General features: G+C 40.5%; 2 protein-coding genes across 2 annotated transcripts in view; both read right to left on the reverse strand.

The window, feature by feature from the left end:
* Window positions 1–23,265, reverse strand: part of LOC311622553 (protocadherin alpha-2-like) — a gene marked incomplete at its 3' end in the record, with an annotated part of 140,560 nt that overhangs the window by 111,976 nt on the left and 5,319 nt on the right. The window contains exon 2 of the mRNA XM_084883822.1: window positions 17,091–19,489. Within this exon, the coding sequence (XP_084739948.1) occupies window positions 17,091–19,489 (2,399 nt within the window). The remainder of the gene's footprint in view (window positions 1–17,090; window positions 19,490–23,265) is intronic.
* On the reverse strand, window positions 11,465–13,882 carry LOC311622555 (protocadherin alpha-4-like; the record flags this gene model as incomplete). The annotated part of the gene is made up of 1 exon (XM_084883823.1): window positions 11,465–13,882. One exon carries the CDS (start codon window positions 13,880–13,882, stop codon window positions 11,465–11,467), a length of 2,418 nt encoding a protein of 805 aa, XP_084739949.1.

Consider the following 23,265-nt stretch of genomic DNA (forward strand, 5'->3'; position numbering starts at 1 on the left):
TTCATATATTTCAGTCATCAGACATGCTGTTATATTTTGCTCTGAGAAAAGAATGTAATTTTAAATGAACAAATTTTATCCAAAATGTTAAAACCTTATAGATTATTGAAGTCCATTCTTTCTTTGTTCAATGAATATCAAATATTTCTGTGGATGGTTATTTTACTTAATAATGGATGATAAATATTTTAGTGTATATTTATATTCTTTACATTTATAAATGTCTCTGTAGTTTATATTAGGCCTCCCCTGCAAACATTTTCCTTCACATACTTCCCCATCTTTACTAATTCTGGTGAAATGTCTACCCATTGTTTTCTGATGCTGTGATCCTTCAGTTGCTCATAAATAGCCTCATATTTTTCTCTAAACCTCAACCTTTAACATGCTTTTCTTTAAGTGTTCCCCATCCACTTCCAATGTTTCAATTAAGAGTTTTATTGAAGATATTTCCAAACCCACACCTTCTCTCATTTCTATGATTATAATTGTCATTTTCACCCATACATGCTGAAAATTGCTAGGAACTGCAATAAAAAGAGGTTTGGAAAATAATTTAATTACAATTTAAGGGATATGAAGATAAATCGTTAATAACCCCCAAATTTTCATTTTATTTTAATGGCATGAACATTCTCCATATGATTTCTTTTATTACATCTTCTTCCTTACCTGCCCTATTCAACATCTGCCTACAGTCCATTTTTCTTTGCACATACCATCATATTTATCTTCATGACTACAACTTTTATTGAATTGCACTAAATTTAAAAATTCCAATGAGTTAGAATCACTTCTACATGGCTTTATATCTGATCACAAGCTAACTCTTCCATTGTTATTTTCAACTACTCCCCAATGTGAATTCTACTTTACATACAATATAAATCACTTGTTTTCTTCTTCAGTACAATATTTGTTCAAGCTGTTTTTATAAAATTACTTCCATCTTTACCTGTAAAAATGTTACCTTCATATCAAAGTAAAGCCCAAATTTCAGTTTCACCATTAATTCATGTCATCAACTGGAGGTGATTAAACTCTTTCTCAAAAGGAGAAATCAGTCACAAAAAGAGACTTCTCAAATGGACACATGCCAACATACCCCTTCTATCAAAATTCTAATATACTTGTAAAATCATCAAGAAAACTGAAATCAAAGCTCTCCCCAATAAGTTACACCTTAAAATTATAACCTAGATCTATGTAGTAGCTCTTATCACTTTCTATTGCTATTGCAGTTATTTTGAATAAGCAAATAGTTCATTTGCTAAGCAAAAATAACCCCAAAAGAAAAGGGTCCTTTGCTTTCGGGAAGATTAAGACTTGACAAAAGATATATTGACCTGCAGTCTTATTATTCAAGTGTTTTAATAGTGGTTAAGGCGTTTCATAAATTTTGCCATAAACGAAGTCTCTTCAAATTTCAACTTTCTAATTTGTTAATTAAAATTAAGTATCGCTGAAACCGGTTTGGCTCAATGGATAGAGCATCGGTCTGTGGACTGAAAGGTCCCGGGTTCGATTCCGGTCAAGGGCATGTACCTTAGTTGCGGGTTCATCCCCAGTAGGGACTGTGCAAGAGGCAGCTGATCGATGATTCTCTCTCATCGATGTTTCTAACTCTCTATCCCTCTCTCTTCCTCTCTGTAAAAAATCAATAAAAATATATTTTTAAAAAACTAAGTATCAAACCTTTTTCCATTGCAGTTCCTAGCAACTTCCAGAAAGCTTATAATGTAATCCCATTAAGTATAATAGTTTTAAGAATTCTGTTTTTTGGCTTAAATAGAAAATTATACAATGTTTCTAAACTCATTTATGTAAAATAAATTAACATGGAAAAGGAAAATGGTCCTCTCATGAGAAACAGCTTAAATATGTATTCAGTTATTTCCAAAAATACATAATTCATTGCAAGTTAGGCAAAAGCTAATCACTGCTCCACTAAATGTTGGTGTTAATGGGGGGAAATAATGATATATCTACAAAATGGAACACCATAGATCTGGGAAGAAATATGAGACATCCCCTTAAGTAACAATATATCATTACTTATTGATTGAAGAAAACAATAGGAAAAGCAAAATAAATACTGTGGAATAAAATGGGAGAGGGCAGTTTATTTGTATATAAAGAAAACATCTCCAGAAAGATAACCAAGGTATTGCAATATTTGAAATACTCAAAAAGATGTATTAAGTGGCTTGATATTGGAGATGGGAGGGAAACATTTTAAACCATGTAAATGTATTTTCTATTAAAGAATGAATAAAATGAAACAATTCAAGCTAAAAATATTAAACTATAAATTCATCATGAGCATGCAAGCCTAACTGTTTAGATAAACTTGAAAAGAATTATTTAGGGGAGGGGGGGCCAATGGTGGAAAGGACACATATTTAATACCTTAATCAATAAAGAAAAAATAATTGTTCACTACTCAAATATTACTGAAAAATAAATTAAATTGGTGTAACAAAATACTGAAACAATTGATATTCAACAGAGAACAAAAAGAAAACTAATTCCATGACATACCATAATATAAGGCTTTGAGAACAAAAGTAACTCCAAATATATGTCTTACAAGTATTTTCCTACATTTCTTAAGATTGAAAATTAAATATTTATAGCACTTTAATTCCAGAAACACTTTAAATCATGGAAAAAAATTAATCCATTAACTGCAACCATAAAAACCTCATAAAGAGGGGGAATATTACTGAAATAAATTCTATAATGTAAAGCAATTCTCACCAACAAACCAAAATTAACTTTAAATATAAGCGTATTTTTAAAATATATTTTTATTGATTTCAGAGAGGTAGGGAGAAAGAGATAGAAACATCAATGATGAGAGAGAATCATTGATTGGGTGTCCCCTGCGCGCCCCCTACTGGGGATGTGCCCTTGACTGGAATCAGGCTCCATCCACTGAGCCAAACCAGCTGGGACGATTTAAGTAAATATGATAGTACCAACAGATAACTTACCTAAAAGAATGGTAAGTACAAAGCCATAATTTAAAACAAAAAAGACTGAGAAAAATATTAAACATTAAATATGAAAGATATGACGAAAATAGCCACGAATAAAATATTTGAGACTCACATTGTCTTCAGAGCTGGGACCCTGAGGTAGGCTGGGGCTGAAGGCCATGAGGTCCGTCTTGGGCGGCCCCTCCCCAGAGCACACCCTCTGCCGCCTCTGCTGCGAGTAAGACCAGCTGCCCACCGCGCTGGAGCACACCAGCACCGGCTTCCCCGGCCCGCACGCGCCCTCCGTGGGCGACGCCGAGCACCGCAGAGCCGTGTACAGCAGCAGCGTGAGCACCAGCAGGCTGGACACCGCGCAGATGGCGATGATCAGGTACACGTTCACGTCCACCAGCGCTGTCTCCGCGACCGCAGCGCCAGAAGATGCCCGCAGTGAGGTCTTCGGCGCCTGGCCGCTGTCCACCAGCGACAGCAGCACGGTGGCCGTGGCCGCCAGCGCCGGCTCGCCATGGTCCTTCACCAGCACCAGGAGGCGCTGGCGCGGCGCGTCCGCCTCGTCCAGGGCGCGCGTCGTGCTGATCTCGCCCGTGTACAGCCCCACGCGGAACGGGCTGCGCGCACCGCCCGCCGCCGGCAGCAGCTCGTACGACAGCCACGCGTTGTAGCCCGAGTCCGCGTCCACCGCGCGCACCTTCGCCACCACGTGGCCCGCGCCCACCGCCCGCCACACCAGCTCGCCGCCCCCCGCGCCGCCCCCGGCGCCCGGCCCCGGCGGCAGCAGCGCGGGCGCGTGGTCGTTCTCGTCCAGCACGAACACCTGCAGCGTCACGGCGCTGCCCAGAGGGGGCACGCCCGCGTCGCGCGCGCTCACCTGGAAGCGCAGCAGCTCCAGCTCCTCGTGGTCCAGGGGCTGCAGCGCGAACACCCGGCCGCTGTCCGCGTGCACCGACACGTAGCTCGACAGCGCGCGCTCGCCCACCCGCCGCTCCACCAGCGAGTAGGACACCAGCGCGTTCTCCTGCGCGTCCGCGTCCCGCGCCGACACCGTGAAGATGTGGCAGCCGGGCGGGTTGTTCTCCTTCACGAACACCGTGTACTCGGGCTGCGCGAACGTGGGCGCGTTGTCGTTCACGTCGGCCACCTCCACGGACACGCTGGCTGTGGCCGACAGCGAAGGCGAGCCCCCGTCCCGCGCGGTCACCACCAGCTCGTAGTGTGACAGCTTCTCGCGGTCCAGGGCGCTGTCCAGCACCAGCGAATAGTAATTCTTGAAGGTGGACACCAGCTTGAAGGGAACGTGTGGCGACAGAGTGCAGGTCACCTGTCCGTTGGCACCGGAATCTCGGTCGGACAGACTGATCAAAGCAATGACAGTGCCCAGGGGAGCATCCTCTTTGACAGGCAGAGATAGGGAAGTTATGGCCATCTCCGGAGTGTTGTCATTCTCATCTAAGACTTTCACTATTACTTTGCAGTGTCCAGTTAATGGGAATGTACTTTTATCTACAGCATCGATGTCGATTTCATATAAATTACAGTCTTCATAATCCAGTTCTCCCTTAACCGTTATTTCCCCACTATTAGAATTTATTGTAAATTTAGATTTTACATTGTCAAGAACAAGATTACTAAAAAGATACACTATTTCCTTATTAATACCCTCATCTGCATCTGTGGCATTCAATTTAATAACTAACGTTCCATTCGGCCTATTTTCAAGTAATCTAACGTTATAAATTGATTTATCAAATTCTGGGGCATTATCATTTGCATCCAATACATTGATTAATAACTGAACAGTACCTGTTAGTTCAGGTTTTCCTCCATCAACTGCAATCAATAATAAACGAAGTTCTTGGGTTTCTTCTCTATCTACTGGCTTCGTCAATACTAGCGCTAAAGAGTTTGTTCCTTCATTTGTTTTCACATCCAAACGAAAATATTCATTAGAATTTAACTTGTATCTCAATTCGGCGTTTGCTCCGATATCCATATCAAATGCGCCCTCTAGCGGAAACCTGGAATCCACTGTTCTTGATTCCAAAATAAATAATCTTTGTTCTTGTCGCAAGAACCTTGGCGGGTTGTCATTAATGTCCTTCACCTCCACCTCCACATGGAAGACCTGCAGCGGCCTCTCCACCACCACCTCCAGGTGGATGCTACACTCCGCTCTCCGCCCGCACAGCTCCTCCCGATCGATCCGAGAATTCACAAACAAAATGCCATTCTGCAGATTTACCTCCAGGAGGTCCCCGCGGCCCTTGGACGCCACCCGGAACAGGCGCGGCACCAGCTCCGCCAGCTCCAGCCCCAGGTCCTGCGCGATGCGGCCCACGAAGGTGCCGTGCTTGGCCTCTTCGGGGACCGAGTAGTGGACCTGGCCGCTCCCAGCCTCCCAGGCTGCGATGAGCACAAGTGAGAACAGCAGACGCCGGGCTCCCGTACTTCTTCTCTGGGAATATACCATCGCAAATTCGGTGCAATTTCCAAAGGTCTTTGCACTGCCACACAATAGCTTCGGGAAACTTAATTCCCATCTGCTCTAATTTTTATTTGCTCACCTTTTCATCTTCAGCCGCTGAGAAAAAATGGAGTGGCCTTTTTCTAAGGAATGTAAACTCACTGTATTCCTTTGTTTAAAACTAAAATAAAAAACGCGGTTTCCAGCGCCATCATGTGGATGAAAGGGTGAGTATTTTACCTTGATATGCTTTATTTTCCTTACATTTGTTAAATATTTCCTCATTTCAATGACTCAGGTATTCTTTATTTCCATTATCTCCAATCAAAATAGATCCTAAATTTATTTTATTTTATTTTATTTTATTTTATTTTTAATAAAAGATAAATTTTCATTAAATATTGCAAAATCAATACTAGTTAAGTAGTGCCACACCAATCTTTTCTAAAGTGATATTATTGATATATTTTCTTTAGGGAGAGGCTTTATAAATTCACTAGCTGACTTTAAACATTTTACTTTTTTATCTTTTCTATATTTCAATATATTTTATTTAAAATTCTTGAGTTTTTATTATTTTGATACTATGTTTGCATACTACTTTTATGTTACTCATAAAACAAATTCATACTTCTATTGGCAGTATTTAATATCAAATGTTATTTTCAAAGTAACTAAAACTATTTGAATAGTATTCTTGTCTGAGTTCCATTTTGGAAGTCTGATTTTCAAATTGCTGAAAATCCATTTCTTTAATTTCTCTCAATATCACCCAACTACCTTTAGTGTTCACTGAAAAATCATAATGTGGAGATTTAAATTTTCTAGAAGCCTTAATCATAGTAAGTCAATTTTGGTAAACATCTTGACACAATTTTCTAATTAGATTCATCTAGACAGCATTTCTTCAAGTTGCTATTATTGATAAGCTCATGTTGATATAGATTGTGAGCTCACGTATCTTTGCCTTTATGCAACAAATAAAAATCCTAATGTCTGTAGATAAACTACTCCCTCAAATGTTTGGGTTCTAGTTAATAAAGTGAAAATAAGTCACATTATTAGCTGGGCAAACTCTATGTTAATTTTATCCTGGATACTGGCTAATGCTATAGGAATTTGAACCCTCCAGTTGATTTGCTGCATGATACCACTTAGACATCACTTAATAAGTACAGCCAGAAGAAAATGTCCCCCCCTCAAAAAAAGTTTCCAATCTTTCTAATGAAAATATATTTAACATTCTGCTGGAGTATATACTCCTTAGAATTCTTTAAAATGTTACAAAATCTTCCTTAACTGTGAAGATAAAGGGTTCAGGACATCAATAATTTTATTACTTGACACTTTTACATATAAAGCATAAGTCCCAAATATATTTTCTTAGTCCTGGTATAAGTCATATGTGGGACTTTAAGTATTTTTGTGTGTGTCAAATGTGGAAAACAAATGTGGAAAAGTGGTAATATGAAGAATAGCTTGAAAAGCAGTAAAAAATTACTATAAAGTCATTTGAAATTAATTTGTTTCCTAGTATTCAAGATAGTAATATAAAGAAATAAAATATTACCAGATTTATTTCTGATATAATTATTAAAGTATATGTCATTCACTTAATTTTTGAAAAAATCTTACTATCTCTACTGTTCTGACTTTCTCCTTAGCATCCAGATCATCCAAACACTAAAGAATTTAAACACTAATCAACTTTCAAGACTACTTACCAAACAGATAATAACTTTTAAATATTTCAATACACAATAATAAAAAGGAAAATTATAATCAATGGGTCAAAAATGTCAGTTAACATTGATACAACTCCTATTACAGATCCATGATTGATATGAAACTATACTATTGATATAAATAAGTTACTTTGAAAAAAGCAAATATTAAGTATTTAACAGCCAAAACAGTGTATTATTTACAATGTATGCATAGTAATTGTATCCACAGAATATTTTCAGTATATAGTTAAATATTTTTTAAAAGATACTAAATGGAGAAAATGTCATCAACATTATCACATGCTTCTCTTAGTTTATAATATTTTCATGTAAAAATGAAGATATTTCAGGAGAAAACAAAACTCTTGACATTTGATCCATCTTTACATCTGTTATATTATATTAAGTCTTTGAATTATCATCTGCATTTGTCTTTAAATGCTCAACTCTTTTTTGGAGGTTACTTTCTCAACAATTATAGACTTTCTAATCTTAATTCCATAGATGGCTCCATAGGTAGAGAAAATTCTTTAAATCTTTTTCCAAACCATTCTTTCAATCAGGTATTATAGATTACTTCATTGACTGAACTTTTCCCTAGCTAGTTTCTCTGGAAATTTCAGTTATATTTAAGCCCCACTGCAGAAATAAAAACCCTTCCTTCACAATGAATTTAGGTTAAGAAAACAAGGTAGTTTGAAGGTGTCTCTTCCTAATTTACTGGCAAGTATTCAGGAAGAGTTTACACTAGAAACTTTAATTTTGCATTGGAGTCTAAATGTTCTTTATTTGCTACAAAACCAGAATAAAATTGTAATCATCTATAATATATTTTGCTCCTATCTATAGAAAACTGTATAGGTCTATCACACTGCTGAGAAATAACAGGTGAGGTTGAAGTAATCTTTTACAGATTTATAAACAATTTATGCATCTGGGTCAAATTTGACCAAAATTATGTATAAAAGCAATTTATCCTATAAAAGTATATTGTATGTATATCATACATATCTTCACATTACTTTTATAATGGTTCAACTTTCCTATAAAGTATTTTTGAGTTAAATATTTATATTATATATTTATTCTGAAGAGAAAATCTGAGAGTACTACTAAAATACCTCTGAGAGAATAAGTAAATTAAGTAGTTTTACTCACAATACCATTGCCTTCATTAATGCCAAATGAGTTCATTTAATGGTGAAAGGGACAATGGAGCAAAATCCTAGAACTTTTGGGTTTAGTCTGCATTCACATTAATAGCCTTTGGCAAGTTTGGTTTTTTTTTAATGTCTCTGAGCCACAGTTTATTCATCATTAAATTGAGAGAAATTATCTCTTAGGTCACATCCAGTTTTAAAATTCTAGGCCAAATGAATAGAACTTGGTGAGGTACAAAATTCCTATAGCATTAGACAGTATCCAGGATAAAAAAAAAAATAGGGTAATTAAACAGTAATAAACTTCAATAAACTTGGTTCTCATGATTCCAATGGTGGAGAGACTACAAAATCAAACTGGGGAGTTTGAGAGATAAAAGTAAAATGTTTAGAGATTTATAATGATAGATATTATTGTAGTAGATAAAAAAAGAAAATTTTTTTCAAGTCTTTCCATAAATGCCCTAAATCTATTGTATATATGTTAAGGAATATAACTATATCTAGAACTACAATTTCTATGCACAATATCCAGAATTCAATACATTATCAAGCTTACTGAGCAAGAGGATCATGGGGGGGGGGAAATAAACAATGAAAAAGACATGCAGATGATCCAATTATTACAGTGATCCAGCAGATCAAAAATAAACTGTGATTATTGTAATAAGTAAAAATTTCACCATAATGGTAATCTATTTCTGAAAGGAAAATTATAATTCTAAAGTTAAAAATGTCATAATTTAAGTTTAGATTCAATCAATGATTTAACATTAGACTGAAATAAGAAGAAAGAGGGAAATGCTAAAGTAGAAGATTGGTCGGAATAAAATATCCAGCATGTAATAAAAAATATAAAATATGATTTTCAAAAAATACATAGGGCACTGAAGATATAAGAGATATTGTGAAAAAATGTAATCCACATATCCCTTGAACCACAGAAAAGAAGAAGAAAATAGAAGCACTGTTTGAAGGCAGACAGCTGAAATTTTGCTCGACTGATGAAAGACATCAAGCCACATATTCAAGAAGCTTTTAAAACTGCAAGCTAGATAAAACCAAAAAAATTAAAACTGAACATATAATAAAGAAATGGAAAAATCAAAAACAAAGGAAAATTATGAAAAGGAGCTGGAGAAAAAGTAAAATGCACACCACCTGAACAATAAACTTGACAGCTATCTTTTCAAAAGAAGACTATGGAATGTCATCTTGAAAGTGCTGGGGTAAGGAATAACTTCCAAACACTACAAAACTATTTTTCAAAAGTGATGGTGAAATAAGCTTATTTGTGATATATAAAAGTTAGAGAATTCTTTACTACCAGAAAGATTAACATTATGAATATTCTATTTAATATAGCACTAGTGGTTCTACCCAATATCATAAGACACAAGAGTATAAAAGATATAAGAATGGAAAGAAAAAAATACAACCACTATTATCTACTTATAGGATGATTGTCTATATCAAAAAATATAAAGCACCTGTAGATAAATTACTAGAATTAATAACATGTTAAAACAAAACAAAAAATACAACATATTCATATATATCATTATTAAACAGAAATAAATTTTTAACTTAAAGCTGATGTGTAGAATGATCACAAATTGCAAATAACTGAGAATCACTCTAATGAAAGATGTATAGAACCTCTACATTAAAAATTTATAAAATATTAAGAAATTTTATAGATTATGTAGATAAATAGACCATGTTCACAAATTGATGACTCTTTATTGTAAAGATGTCAACTAGTTTCATGTTCTTCAATACTAGAGTAAATGCAATACAAATAAAAACCTCACCAAGTTGTTTTGTGGAAAATTTAGGTGGAAATGAAAGAAGCAATATGGCATTGATGAAAAAAAATATGACATAGAGCAGAAAAACACCGTGCATATATAATGGGCAAATTTTTTCTTTAATATGTGGGACTCATTTTAAAGAAATGGTCTTGATCCAGTTGAATATCACTAGGGAAAAATTATTCTTTATCCCCAGTGATAAAATATAAGAATGTAAGTCAAGAAAGGAGTTATAGCCAGACTATGGTAAAATTGTAAAAGTAGTTGAAAACTACAACAGCTATTTAAAAAATAGACAGAATATGTGAACAGCTATTACACAAAATGGAATGTAAGAGAGTCCAATAATACAGAAAGGTGCTCAACCTCATTTATAAATCAAGAAAGTTAAAACTGAACTACAAAACACAACCAGCAAAATGAAAACCACTTAAATAACCTGATAATGCTTAGTTTTGGAGCTATGTAGAATAGGAAGTCTCATACACTCTAGCACTAGTGTAAACTAGGTGAATGCATTTGGGAAAATCGTTTGGCATTATGTATTAAAGATGAAGATATGTACATACTCTATGTTCCACTAATCCCATTCATAGTTTTAAAAATGAGAAAACTGTGTACATGGGTACTGAAAATTTTACACATATATTTATGGCAGCACTATTTAAAATAGGCATAAAGAGAAATAATGCAAAATCTTCAGAGTGGAACCACACATACTATCTTCATAAAATAAACTACAAGAGGTAAAATAAATGAACTCTAACCAATATGGCAATATGTATTATTCCACAGAATGATGAATGATAAATATGAGGAACACACCAATATATGCACACACATAATACATTTTGCACAATTCTACATAAAGTTCAAGAAAGAGGTAAAAATTAACCTAAGTTATAGAGCTAAAACCATGGTTGCATTTGGGAAAGAAAAAAAAAGATGTTTGGGAGGTGCATTTGAGTGGCTTCAGGATTACAGCTAAAAGAAGTTTTCACTTTCAAATAATTTATTGGCCAATATAATTCTGTCTGTACACATTTCAATTATGGGCAAACAACAAGAAAATGCTCTCTAAAAAGTTAATTGCAACTGATAATAAGTAAATCGAAGATAGCAGACAGAGAGTTAATAACTATGGATTTATGTATGCCTTGGTGTCGGCAATTATGTAATATTTTAGTAAAATGCCTAAGAAGTAAAGAAATTTAAGTCAGAAAAATTTGATTCTGAAAAGTCTTTTAAATTAAGAAGAAATTAATAAAAGAAAAGAAAATGAAACTTCAGATTAAATTATTCAGATTAAATAAAAAGATTTGTATAAACTAACCTTTGAGAGGGAATTCCCAGTTGCTGGCTGCTGGTCATTGTCCCCAGAGTCAGGTACACAGGGACTAAAAGCCATGAGGTCCGTCTTGGGCGGCCCCTCCCCAGAGCACACCCTCTGCCGCCTCTGCTGCGAGTAAGACCAGCTGCCCACCGCGCTGGAGCACACCAGCACCGGCTTCCCCGGCCCGCACGCGCCCTCCGTGGGCGACGCCGAGCACCGCAGAGCCGTGTACAGCAGCAGCGTGAGCACCAGCAGGCTGGACACCGCGCAGATGGCGATGATCAGGTACACGTTCACGTCCACCAGCGCCGCCTCCGCGCTCGCAGTGCCAGAAGATGCCCGCAATGAAGTCTTCGGCGCCTGGCCGCTGTCCACCAGCGACAGCAGCACGGTGGCCGTGACCGCCAGCGCCGGCTCGCCATGGTCCTTCACCAGCACCAGGAGGCGCTGGCGCGGCGCGTCCGCCTCGTCCAGGGCGCGCGTCGTGCTGATCTCGCCCGTGTACAGCCCCACGCGGAACGGGCTGCGCGCACCGCCCGCCGCCGGCAGCAGCTCGTACGACAGCCACGCGTTGTAGCCCGAGTCCGCGTCCACCGCGCGCACCTTCGCCACCACGTGGCCCGCGCCCACCGCCCGCCACACCAGCTCGCCGCCCCCCGCGCCGCCCCCGGCGCCCGGCCCCGGCGGCAGCAGCGCGGGCGCGTGGTCGTTCACGTCCAGCACGAACACCTGCAGCGTCACGGTGCTGCCCAGAGGAGGCACGCCCGCGTCGCGCGCGCTCACCTGGAAGCGCAGCAGCTCCAGCTCCTCGTGGTCCAGGGGCTGCAGCGCGAACACCCGGCCGCTGTCCGCGTGCACCGACACGTAGCTCGACAGCGCGCGCTCGCCCACCCGCCGCTCCACCAGCGAGTAGGACACCAGCGCGTTCTCCTGCGCGTCCGCGTCCCGCGCCGACACCGTGAAGATGTGGCAGCCGGGAGGGTTGTTCTCCTTCACGAACACCGTGTACTCGGGCTGCGCGAACGTGGGCGCGTTGTCGTTCACGTCGGCCACCTCCACGGACACGCTGGCTGTGGCCGACAGCGAAGGCGAGCCCCCGTCCCGCGCAGTTATTACTATAATGTAGTTCGCCACGCTCTCGCGGTCCAGGGCGCTGTCCAGCACCAGCGAGTAGTAATTCTTGAAGGTGGACACCAGCTTGAAGGGAACGTGTGGCGACAGAGTGCAGGTCACCTGTCCGTTGGCACCGGAGTCCAGGTCAGACACCCTTATCAGGGCTATGACGGTGCCCAGGGAAGCGTCTTCTCTGATTGGGAGTGACAGGGACTTGAACTCCATTACTGGGACATTATCATTGGTGTCTTCAACTTCCACCATAATTGTGCAATGGCCAGTGAGTGGCAGCTGTCCCTTATCAATGCCCTCTACAAGAATTTCATAGGATTTGCTTTCTTCAAAATCGATATGTCCCATTACCATAATTTCTCCAGTAACTGAATCTATATGGAACTTGGATTTCACGTTTGGTAAAATATCAGTGGATAATGAATAAATAATATGTCCATTCAAGCCTTCGTCTAAATCTGAAGCATTAAGTTTAATTACCAACGTTCCGTTAGGAACATTTTCTGGTAATTTCAGTACATAGAGTGTTCTGTCGAAAGCTGGGGCGTTGTCATTGGCGTCCAGCACTGTGATGTGTAACTGAATGGTGCCCGTCAGCTCAGGTTTGCCACCATCCGTGGCCGTGAGCACTAAAAAAATCTCTGGGGCTTCTTCCCTGTCTAAAAGTTTCCTTAATACAAGCCCAAGACGTTTTACCTGTTCACCTTTGGAAGGTTTTTCCAGCGAGAAATGCTCATTGGGGCTCAGTCTGTAAGTCAGCAGAGAGTTCTCCCCGATATCTGCATCCGAGGCGCCCTCTAGCGGAAACCGGGAGTCAAGCGGCCTGGATTCTGCGATATACAGATTCTTTTGTGTTCTGGGGAACACCGGCGGGTTGTCATTAATGTCCTTCACCTCCACCTCCACGTGGAAGACCTGCAGCGGCCTCTCCACCACCACCTCCAGGTGGATGCTGCACTCCAGGCTCCGCCCGCACAGCTCCTCGCGGTCGACCCGAGAATTCACAAACAAAATGCCATTCTGCAGATTTACCTCCAGGAGGTCCCCGCGGCCCTTGGACGCCACCCGGAACAGGCGCGGCACCAGCTCCGCCAGCTCCAGCCCCAGGTCCTGCGCGATGCGGCCCACGAAGGTGCCGTGCTTGGCCTCCTCCGGAACTGAATAATGGATCTGGCCGCTCCCTACCTTCCAGGTTGTGAAGAACAGAAGGGAGAGCAGCAGACGCCGGGATTCCTGGCCTCTTCCCCAGGAAATCTCCATCTCATTAAGGGCTCTTATTTCAAAATCAAAAGATATCTTCCGACCATTCAGACCAGTGTCGCTGCATCCTCCATTTTCCAGCATCCGGAGAGTGGATGCAGCTTCTTTACAATCACAATAGAAGGGATTTTTTTTTTTTTTTCTTCCTGTCTCTATCAGATCATTTTATGGTACAGAGCGACATCATGTGGCTCCAAACCGTAAGTAACCCATTCTGGAAATTCATCCTCTAAGCTGCTGTCTTGTTCTTTCAGCACTCCTTTGATGCTTCTCAAGAATAGGATCACATTTTGCACTACTGAGGTACACATTTTGTACCACTGATTGAGTGTGATCCCTAGTTTCACCAAAGAGGCAGCTTTTAATTTCTGAATTCCGGTTTCTTAAAATTTTCTTACTTGGAAGAATTGGTGATTTAACCAATCAGTAAAAAGAGAAAGGTAACTTTAGCACATGATTCACTGCTCAATATATGTAAGATGAGGCAATAAAATATTCCAAAGATCTCTGTGAATTCAGTGAGAGGCATGAGTTCTCTGAGCATTTGGAAGTTGAGCAAAGAAAGTCCATGGGAAAAGGTTGAATTTACAAAGGTAAGAGAATGTCCAAATTTTTGTTTATAATCAGACCCTTTTTAAATGGAAGCAAACATGTGAATTAAGTATTAGGAAAAAATTTTCATACTAGTTTTTTTCTGTGTACTTATTTGCAAGCCGGGATTGCAAATTACTCATATTTTTATCATTCATATTTAGAACAGAATGACCAATCAATGTTTTAATGAATAAATAAGTAAATCTTTTAAATTAACTTTGTCAAGTAATATAAGTAAATGGGAAGGTTACAGTAATAATATTTGTTAATATCAAATTTACAAATTTCTAACTATTGTACAAGGTCATGAAAAATAAGTTAGGTAAACATTTAATAATTATTTTGGAAAAGCATGGACCTAGGAAATAATTATAAAGATTAAGATGCTAGTTGTTTGATAAATCTTGAAAAGTAGTGAGTTTTTAAGTGAGAAAGAAACTTAAAAATTTTTAAACATCATGTACTTCATATTAGTTATTATATGATGAATTGACAACTTATTGTAATAACATACATTTTATGACATTTAAGAGTTTACTGATGCAACTTAAGGAAAATGTAAATAAGGAATAAGAAACACTAAAACTTACCTAGCAAAAAAATGTGACTCCTGGAGGTGTGGGCACACTTGGATATAGTTTTTAAAGTTTGCCATTGAACCACAGTAGAAATGTAGTGGCCAGACCTTCAGTATGAAGAGCTCCACCTGACCATTCATACATTTGACACACAAGTCTCAAGGTGGTGTGTAGCTATGATATTCTACACATATAATTCTATACAGAATGATTCCTCCACCAAAAATCTTCTTCCTTATTTATTCAAGCTACTTGATTTTCTCTGTAAATACAATATATAAAGCCTTTTATTAACTTTTCTGATTCCCGGGAAACATATACTCTGAATTTTGAGGCTTATCAATGATAAGAAACTAATACGTTTCCTGTAGAAACAGACTATTCCTAAATGTAACTCAAAATCTCCCCACCAAACTACTCAATTCCTATAAAAGAATATCCCAGATGGAAGTTGATATTCTGGCCTATCTGGAAGGAGCTGTGACTAAGATCACTTTTTGGAAATTATTTCAATGATTGATCAATAACCACATACATTGGGGGAGAGGGGAGAATCAGCAAATAACTAAGACCCAAAAGTAGAACACTATTTTATTTCACCCCAAGACATCTTCCTTTAGATAAAATTTTTAAAATTTCATTTCCAAATGGATTAAAGATGGATTCAGTGACAGGCATGAGTTCTCTGAGCATGTTGAAATTGAGCAAAGAAAGTCCATAGGAAGAGGTTGAATTTACAGAGGTAAGAGAATGTCCAAATTTTTATTTATAGTCAGACCCTTTTTTAAATGAAATCAACCAAACATATGATTTAAGTACTAGAAAAAATATTTCATACCAGTTTTTTTTTCTGTATACGTAAGCAGGATTGCAAATTACTCATGTTTTCTCATTCATATTTAGAACAGAATGAATTATCAATTAATGTTCAATGAATAAATAAGTAAGTATTTTAAATTATCTTTGTCAAGTAATATAAGTAAACAGGCAAGTTACACTAATAAATATTTATTAATTATAATTAAAATGGGGCCTATTTTCTCAATAAACTCTCTATTGTGCCTTAAAACTCCCAGGATTTTGCAAGTGTGAAATCGCTATCCCAAGTAACCATTTATTTTACTACTGAAAGCCATACAAAGTGATGCCATGGGTAGTAATGACTTATAATAGATAATTTTGGAGGACCTATCATTAAAAGATCCATTAAAGCTGTTTTCAAACACAAGGGGGGAAAAACCTAATTTATGAATTGTTTATACAGGTAAAGAGAAATTAATTCTTTTTTTTTTAACCTGCATCTCATGGATGCATGCTGAGAGCCCTTTCGAACTGCATTGTAAACAATTCCATTTTTAAATATATTTTATTGATTTTTATTACAGAGAGGAAGGAAGAGGTATAGAGAGCTAGAAACATCGATGAGAGAGAAACATCCATCAGCTGCCTCCTGCACACCCCCCACTGGGGATGTGCCCGCAGCCAATGTACATGCCCTTGACTGGAATCGAACCTGGGACCCTTCAGTCCGCAAACTGACGCTCTATCCACTGAGCCAAGCCGGTTTTGGCCAAATTAATTCTTGATTGAAATAATAATTTAGGACATGTCCAGATATATAAGATAGTCTTATTTCAACATATTCTTATAGAATGAATGGATGTATAATATGGGAAATGTATTATATAATCATACTCTATACATTTCTTCCACTTGGGATTTTTAACTTGAGAACAAATATTTACAGGCAATCCTAAGTTTTCACATTTTGCTCAAGTGTTTTTTAATCCGTCAAGGCCTTATTATTCATGGAGAGATTCAATTATGTAAATGCCAAAATGTAAAAATAACAAAACTATTGAGTAAATTATTCTCAATGCAAAAAAAAAAAATCATCTCTGATCCATTCCATGTGCTGCCCATTAAGATAATGTTATAAAATAAAGACAGAGCTTTGAGTAGAAATAATACACTCATAAAGAATTAAGGAAACAGAACAATTTTAGAACTGACAGGAAAAACATTTAAAAACTCACCTTTCCTAAGTGTTCCGAATCTGAGGCTTGTCTTTCTTCGGTGGAGCCATGACCCTGAGGTAGGCTGGGGCTGAAGGCCATGAGGTCCGTCTTGGGCGGCCCCTCCCCAGAGCACACCCTCTGCCGCCTCTGCTGCGAGTAAGACCAGCTGCCCACCGCGCTGGAGCACACCAGCACCGGCTTCCCCGGCCCGCACGCGCCCTCCGTGGGCGACGCCGAGCACCGCAGAGCCGTGTACAGCAGCAGCGTGAGCACCAGCAGGCTGGACACCGCGCAGATGGCGATGATCAGGTACACGTTCACGTCCACCAGCGCCGCCTCCGCGCTCGCGCGGCCAGAGGACTCTCGCAAGGAGGCCTTGGGCGCCTGGCCGCTGTCCACCAGCGACAGCAGCACGGTGGCCGTGACCGCCAGCGCCGGCTCGCCATGGTCCTTCACCAGCACCAGGAGGCGCTGGCGCGGCGCGTCCGCCTCGTCCAGGGCGCGCGTCGTGCTGATCTCGCCCGTGTACAGCCCCACGCGGAACGGGCTGCGCGCACCCCTCGCCGCCGGCAGCAGCTCGTACGACAGCCACGCGTTGTAGCCCGAGTCCGCGTCCACCGCGCGCACCTTCGCCACCACGTGGCCCGCGCCCACCGCCCGCCACACCAACTCGCCGCCCCCCGCGCCGCCCCCGGCGCCCGCCCCCGGCGGCAGCAGCGCGGGCGCGTGGTCGTTCTCGTCCAGCACGAACACCTGCAGCGTCACGGTGCTGCCCAGAGGGGGCACGCCCGCGTCGCGCGCGCTCACCTGGAAGCGCAGCAGCTCCAGCTCCTCGTGGTCCAGGGGCTGCAGCGCGAACACCCGGCCGCTGTCCGCGTGCACCGACACGTAGCTCGACAGCGCGCGCTCGCCCACCCGCCGCTCCACCAGCGAGTAGGACACCAGCGCGTTCTCCTGCGCGTCCGCGTCCCGCGCCGACACCGTGAAGATGTGGCAGCCGGGCGGGTTGTTCTCCTTCACGAACACCGTGTACTCGGGCTGCGCGAACGTGGGCGCGTTGTCGTTCACGTCGGCCACCTCCACGGACACGCTGGCTGTGGCCGACAGCGAAGGCGAGCCCCCGTCCCGCGCAGTTACTACTATAATGTAGTTCGCCACTCTCTCGCGGTCCAGGGCGCTGTCCAGCACCAGCGAATAGTAATTCTTGAAGGTGGACACCAGCTTGAAGGGGGCATGCGGTGTCAGGGAGCAGGTCACCTGTCCGTTGGCACCTGAATCTCGGTCGGACACCATAATAAGGGCGATTACTGTGCCCGGCGGAGCGTCCTCTTGAATCGGAAGTGAAAGGGATGTTATTGAGACTTCTGGTGTGTTGTCATTGATGTCCACAAGTTTCACCGAAACTTTACAGTGCCCAGTCATCGACGGAGTTCCATTGTCATATGCAAGGACTTGAATCTCGTAGGATTTCATTTCTTCATAATCTAATTGTCCCTTAGTTCTGATCTCCCCTGTGCCGGGGTCGATTTTGAACTTTGTGTTTATAGCAGAGGGCACATCACTACTAAATGAATACACAATCTCGCTGTTTGATCCTTCATCCGCATCAGAAGAATTTAGTTTAATCACCAACGTTCCGTTTGCGGTGTTCTCTAACAACTGCACTTTGTAAACTGATTGGTCAAAAGTAGGTTCATTGTCATTCACATCCAATACATTAATATGCAATTGAACGGTGCCCGTGAGCTCAGGTTTGCCGCCATCCGTAGCCACCAATAACAAATTAACCGCGGCAGTTTCCTCTCTGTCCAGAGATTTCCTAAGCACGAGAGACAAAGACTGGCTTAGTTCATCATTTGTCTGTATGTCTAGAGAGAAAAACTCACTGGAGCTGAGCTTGTAGGAAAGACGAGCATTCACTCCGATATCTGCATCCGTTGCTCCCTCTAGAGGAAACCGCGAGTCAAGCAGCCTGGATTCGGAAAACCCGATAGTCTTGACCGACATTGGAAATACAGGCGGGTTGTCGTTAATGTCCTTCACCTCCACCTCCACGTGGAAGACCTGCAGCGGCCTCTCCACCACCACCTCCAGGTGGATGCTGCACTCCAGGCTCCGCCCGCACAGCTCCTCGCGGTCGACCCGAGAATTCACAAACAAAATGCCATTCTGCAGATTTACCTCCAGGAGGTCCCCGCGGCCCTTGGACGCCACCCGGAACAGGCGCGGCACCAGCTCCGCCAGCTCCAGCCCCAGGTCCTGCGCGATGCGGCCCACGAAGGTGCCGTGCTTGGCCTCCTCGGGGACCGAGTAGTGGACCTGGCCGCTCCCAGCTTCCCAGGCTGCCAGGAACAGAATGGAGAGCAGCAGACGCCCGACCTCCGGGTCCCTCCTCATAGGAGACACCATTACCAATCCTCAGTGAGCTGATCAAATTAGAAAATCATGTTTTGTAAAATCCGAAATATTCTCCTCAAGTCTCCTGCTTCTCTTATTGTTCCGCTTCTCTGGAGTGACAATGGGCCTCTGGGTATTTTTCCTCCTAGAGAACACTCCGTGGTAGACAGCGACATCATGTGGCCAAAAGGTAGGCTTTACTGCTTATCCTATAGATTTAAAACTAGACTGTCTGGTCTAAGTTCATTCATAACTTTCATCTTTGATTATGAATAATTTCATGATTAATTATTTTAAACTCTGGGATATATCATTTCCCCTTTTTATTGGGTTAAAAGACATAAAATGTACCATCTCAACCGTTTTTAAGTATACAGTTCAGTATGTTAAGTATACTCCCATTGTTGTGAAACAGATCTCCAGAACTTTTCACCTTATAAATCTGAAACTCCATACTCACTAGACAACTCCACTTCTCCACAAAATACCCCCACACACCATTCTACTTTCTGTTTCTAAGAATTTAATCACTTTGGTTGCCCTATATTAGTGGAGTCATACAGTATTTGTCTGTAACTGGCTTATTTCACTCAGCATAATGTCTTCTAGTTTCACCCTTGTTGTAGCATGTGATGGGTTTCCTTCATTTTTAAGACTGAATAGTATTATAATGTGTGTATATACCACACTTTGTTCATCCCCATGTGTGTATATGCCACATTTTGTTTGGCTATTCATCCATCTGTTCATGGATATTTGGGTTGTTTCCAGCTCTTGGCTATTGTGAACATGCTGCTATGAAATGGGTGTGAAAAAAAATCTATATTTTAGACCCTGCTTTCAGTTCTTTTGGCTACATTATGTCTTTTTAAACCATTTTTTAAAATGATGCACATAGGAATCAAAGGTTACTTCAATCAATTGTTATCTTTTGTGATTTAACTTTGTTTTTTGAACTGTTTGCAGATGTTTGAAAGTTAATAATTTCTCACTTGAAAAATGTGTTCTTGATCTAGGAATATTCCATTTTATACTACATTTAAATATTTGAATAGTATAATTGATCCTTTTCTTAGTGCTAGTGCTTTTATTAATTCTTAATTGGCCTCAACACACAAACAATATAAAAATAAGATAAAATAACATAGGGAAGGAAATAAAATTAATTTAGGGGTGGGCCAGTATCCAAAATACATAATAATCATTTTCAGTTACTCTAAGGTCACAAATTTTGTTTTTAGAAATAGAAAAAAAGTGTTCATAAAAGAAAAGCAAGCCAAAGCCGGTTTGGCTCAGTAGTAGAGCATCGGTCTGCGGACTGAAAGGTCCCAGGTTCGATTCCAGGCAAGGGCATGTACATTGGTTTCGGGGACATCCCCAGTAGGGGGTGTGCAAGAGGCAGCTGGTCAATGTTTCTCTCTCATTGACATTTCTAGCTCTCTATCTCTCTCCCTTCCTCTCTGTAAAAAAATCAATAAAATATATTTTTTTTTAAAAAAGAAAAGCAAAAATATTTTCTAAAGAAAAACTAGCTTTTTCTGGCGCTAAAAATCAATGCTAATTTCTCTCTTGAGTCCTATCTTAAGAAACTTATTCACACCCTGTATAGAAGTGTATATTTATTTTAATCATACTCTAGTAATGAACTGACTGAAGAAAGCAGAGCATCACTTAGGGTCTTATACATGGAAATTGACAATTATTTACTGGTTTCAGGCAGAGCTGTGTATACACACTTCATTATCTCCATATTTATGCTTTATTTTCCTCTGCTGACCTTCTTTCTCAGGTAGGCTTTTCCCATGTGATGGCAAAAAGGCCAAAGTAACTTTTAGTCTACATTTAGTGACTCTCAATAGAAAGTGCCCTTTTCCTAATAGCCCCAGCAAAAATCCTAAAATATCACTTCCTTTGATCCAGTTTAGACGGCTTATCTTCCCTTTAGTCAATAGTTGTGGTGGTCCTCACTTGGCCAGATGTGAGTCACATATTCATTGTTGGAGCCGGGAGATGAAATGAGCCATTCCTAAGTCCTGTGGACTGAAAATGAGGAGGTTGCTCTTGTGAAGTGAAGGCAAGTGCAAGACCTCGTGTAAGCAAATTCTTTTGGATCTTAAACTGATTTCACATAGCTACAGACTGGCCATTATATCACTCTGTAGTTGCACTTCATGTTTTTAATACTCAGTAATTTTGACATACTTATCAGTGGCCAACATTATGGCTACTATTGACATATTAAGAAATTATACCAGATATTAGCTCTTGGAAACATAGCTTAGTTAAGGTAATTTTTGTAATCCCTTATGGTAATTTTGCTGAATTTTCTAAATGACATGGCTGGGGGTATGAGGTATAGAGTGTCAATGCCAGAAATCCAAGCACATTTCCCCCAACGGGGAAAAAAGAATGAGAAGGCATGCTGAACAAATAACACCCAGCTTGACATCTCTTGATATCTGTAGTGGGTTGAATAGTACACACACAGATCCTTAGCACATGACTTTATTTGGAATAAAGATACTTATGGATATAATTAAGGTAACTCTAACCCCTAACATCATCCTGGATTAGGGTTAGCCATACAGCAAATACAGAAAAGATACACAGAGACACAGAAAAGAAATGTGAGGCAGAAATTGGAGTTATGTTGCCACAAGCCAAAGAACCACCAGAAACTGGAAGAAACCAGGATGAATTCACCCCTAGAGTCTTCAGAGGGACCGTGGCCCTGACAAAACACCTTGATGTTGGACTTCTGGCCTCTAGAACTACAAGAAATACATTTCTGTTGTTTTAAGCCACCAAGTTTGTGGTAATTTGGTGCAGCAATACCCTTTGCACTTATCAAAATAAACTGTCAGTTCCCTAAGATTTATGTATCTGAGCATTTATTCTTGCAATATCTTCATCTCAGTCTTTCACAAAACTAAAACAAAGCCCTAGAAGGAAAAAAAAGGGGCGGGGGGAGAGGAATGGATACTAAGCAAGACGAAGACGAAGACGAAGACGAAGACGAAGACGAAGACGAAGACGAAGAAGAAGAAGAAGAAGAAGAAGAAGAAGAAGAAGTGCCTAAAACATTTTAAATGTATTTTTTTTAATGATTTCACAGAGGAAGGGAGAGGGAGGCGGAAATGGAAACCTTAATGATGAGAAAGGATCATTGATTGGCTGCCTCCTGCACGCTCCCTACTGAGGATCAAGCCTGCAACCCCAGCTTGTGCCCTGTCCTCCTGGTTCATAAGTCAATGCTCAACTACTGAGCAACACTGGCCAGACCCTAAAACATTCTAAATTGTTTATTTTTTCCTACCTTTTATAAAAATAAAAGAAACACAATAATTTTTTCCATGGGATCCAATCTGCTTAATGGTCAGATGCCTTAATAAAAAATAATAAAAAGTCAATAATAGCGCTGACCAGTCACTTAGTGGTTAGAGCATCCTCCTGCAGACTGAAGGATCACAGGTTCGATTCCTAGTCAAGGGCACATACATACTTCTGCTAGGAAGTGAGACACATTCACATTTCATTGGTCAAAGAAAATCACACCTCAAGGTAACAGGGAAGGGAAATCCTCCAGTGTTTCCAGAAGGAACAGAACATAAATATTGTTACCCAAATAAATAACTATTTCTCATTCTTATCTATTTGTATTCTTTTTTACATTTTTTTTTTTGAAGAGAGAGAGAGAGAGAGAGAGAGAGAGAGAGAGAGAGAGAGAGAGAGAGAGAGAGAAACATCAATTGGCTGCCTCCTACATGCCCTGTACTGGATTGGGAAACAACCTGCA

Source organism: Pipistrellus hanaki (assembly GCF_964339955.1).
Source record: "Pipistrellus hanaki genome assembly, chromosome: 5".
Lineage (NCBI taxonomy): Eukaryota > Metazoa > Chordata > Mammalia > Chiroptera > Vespertilionidae > Pipistrellus > Pipistrellus hanaki.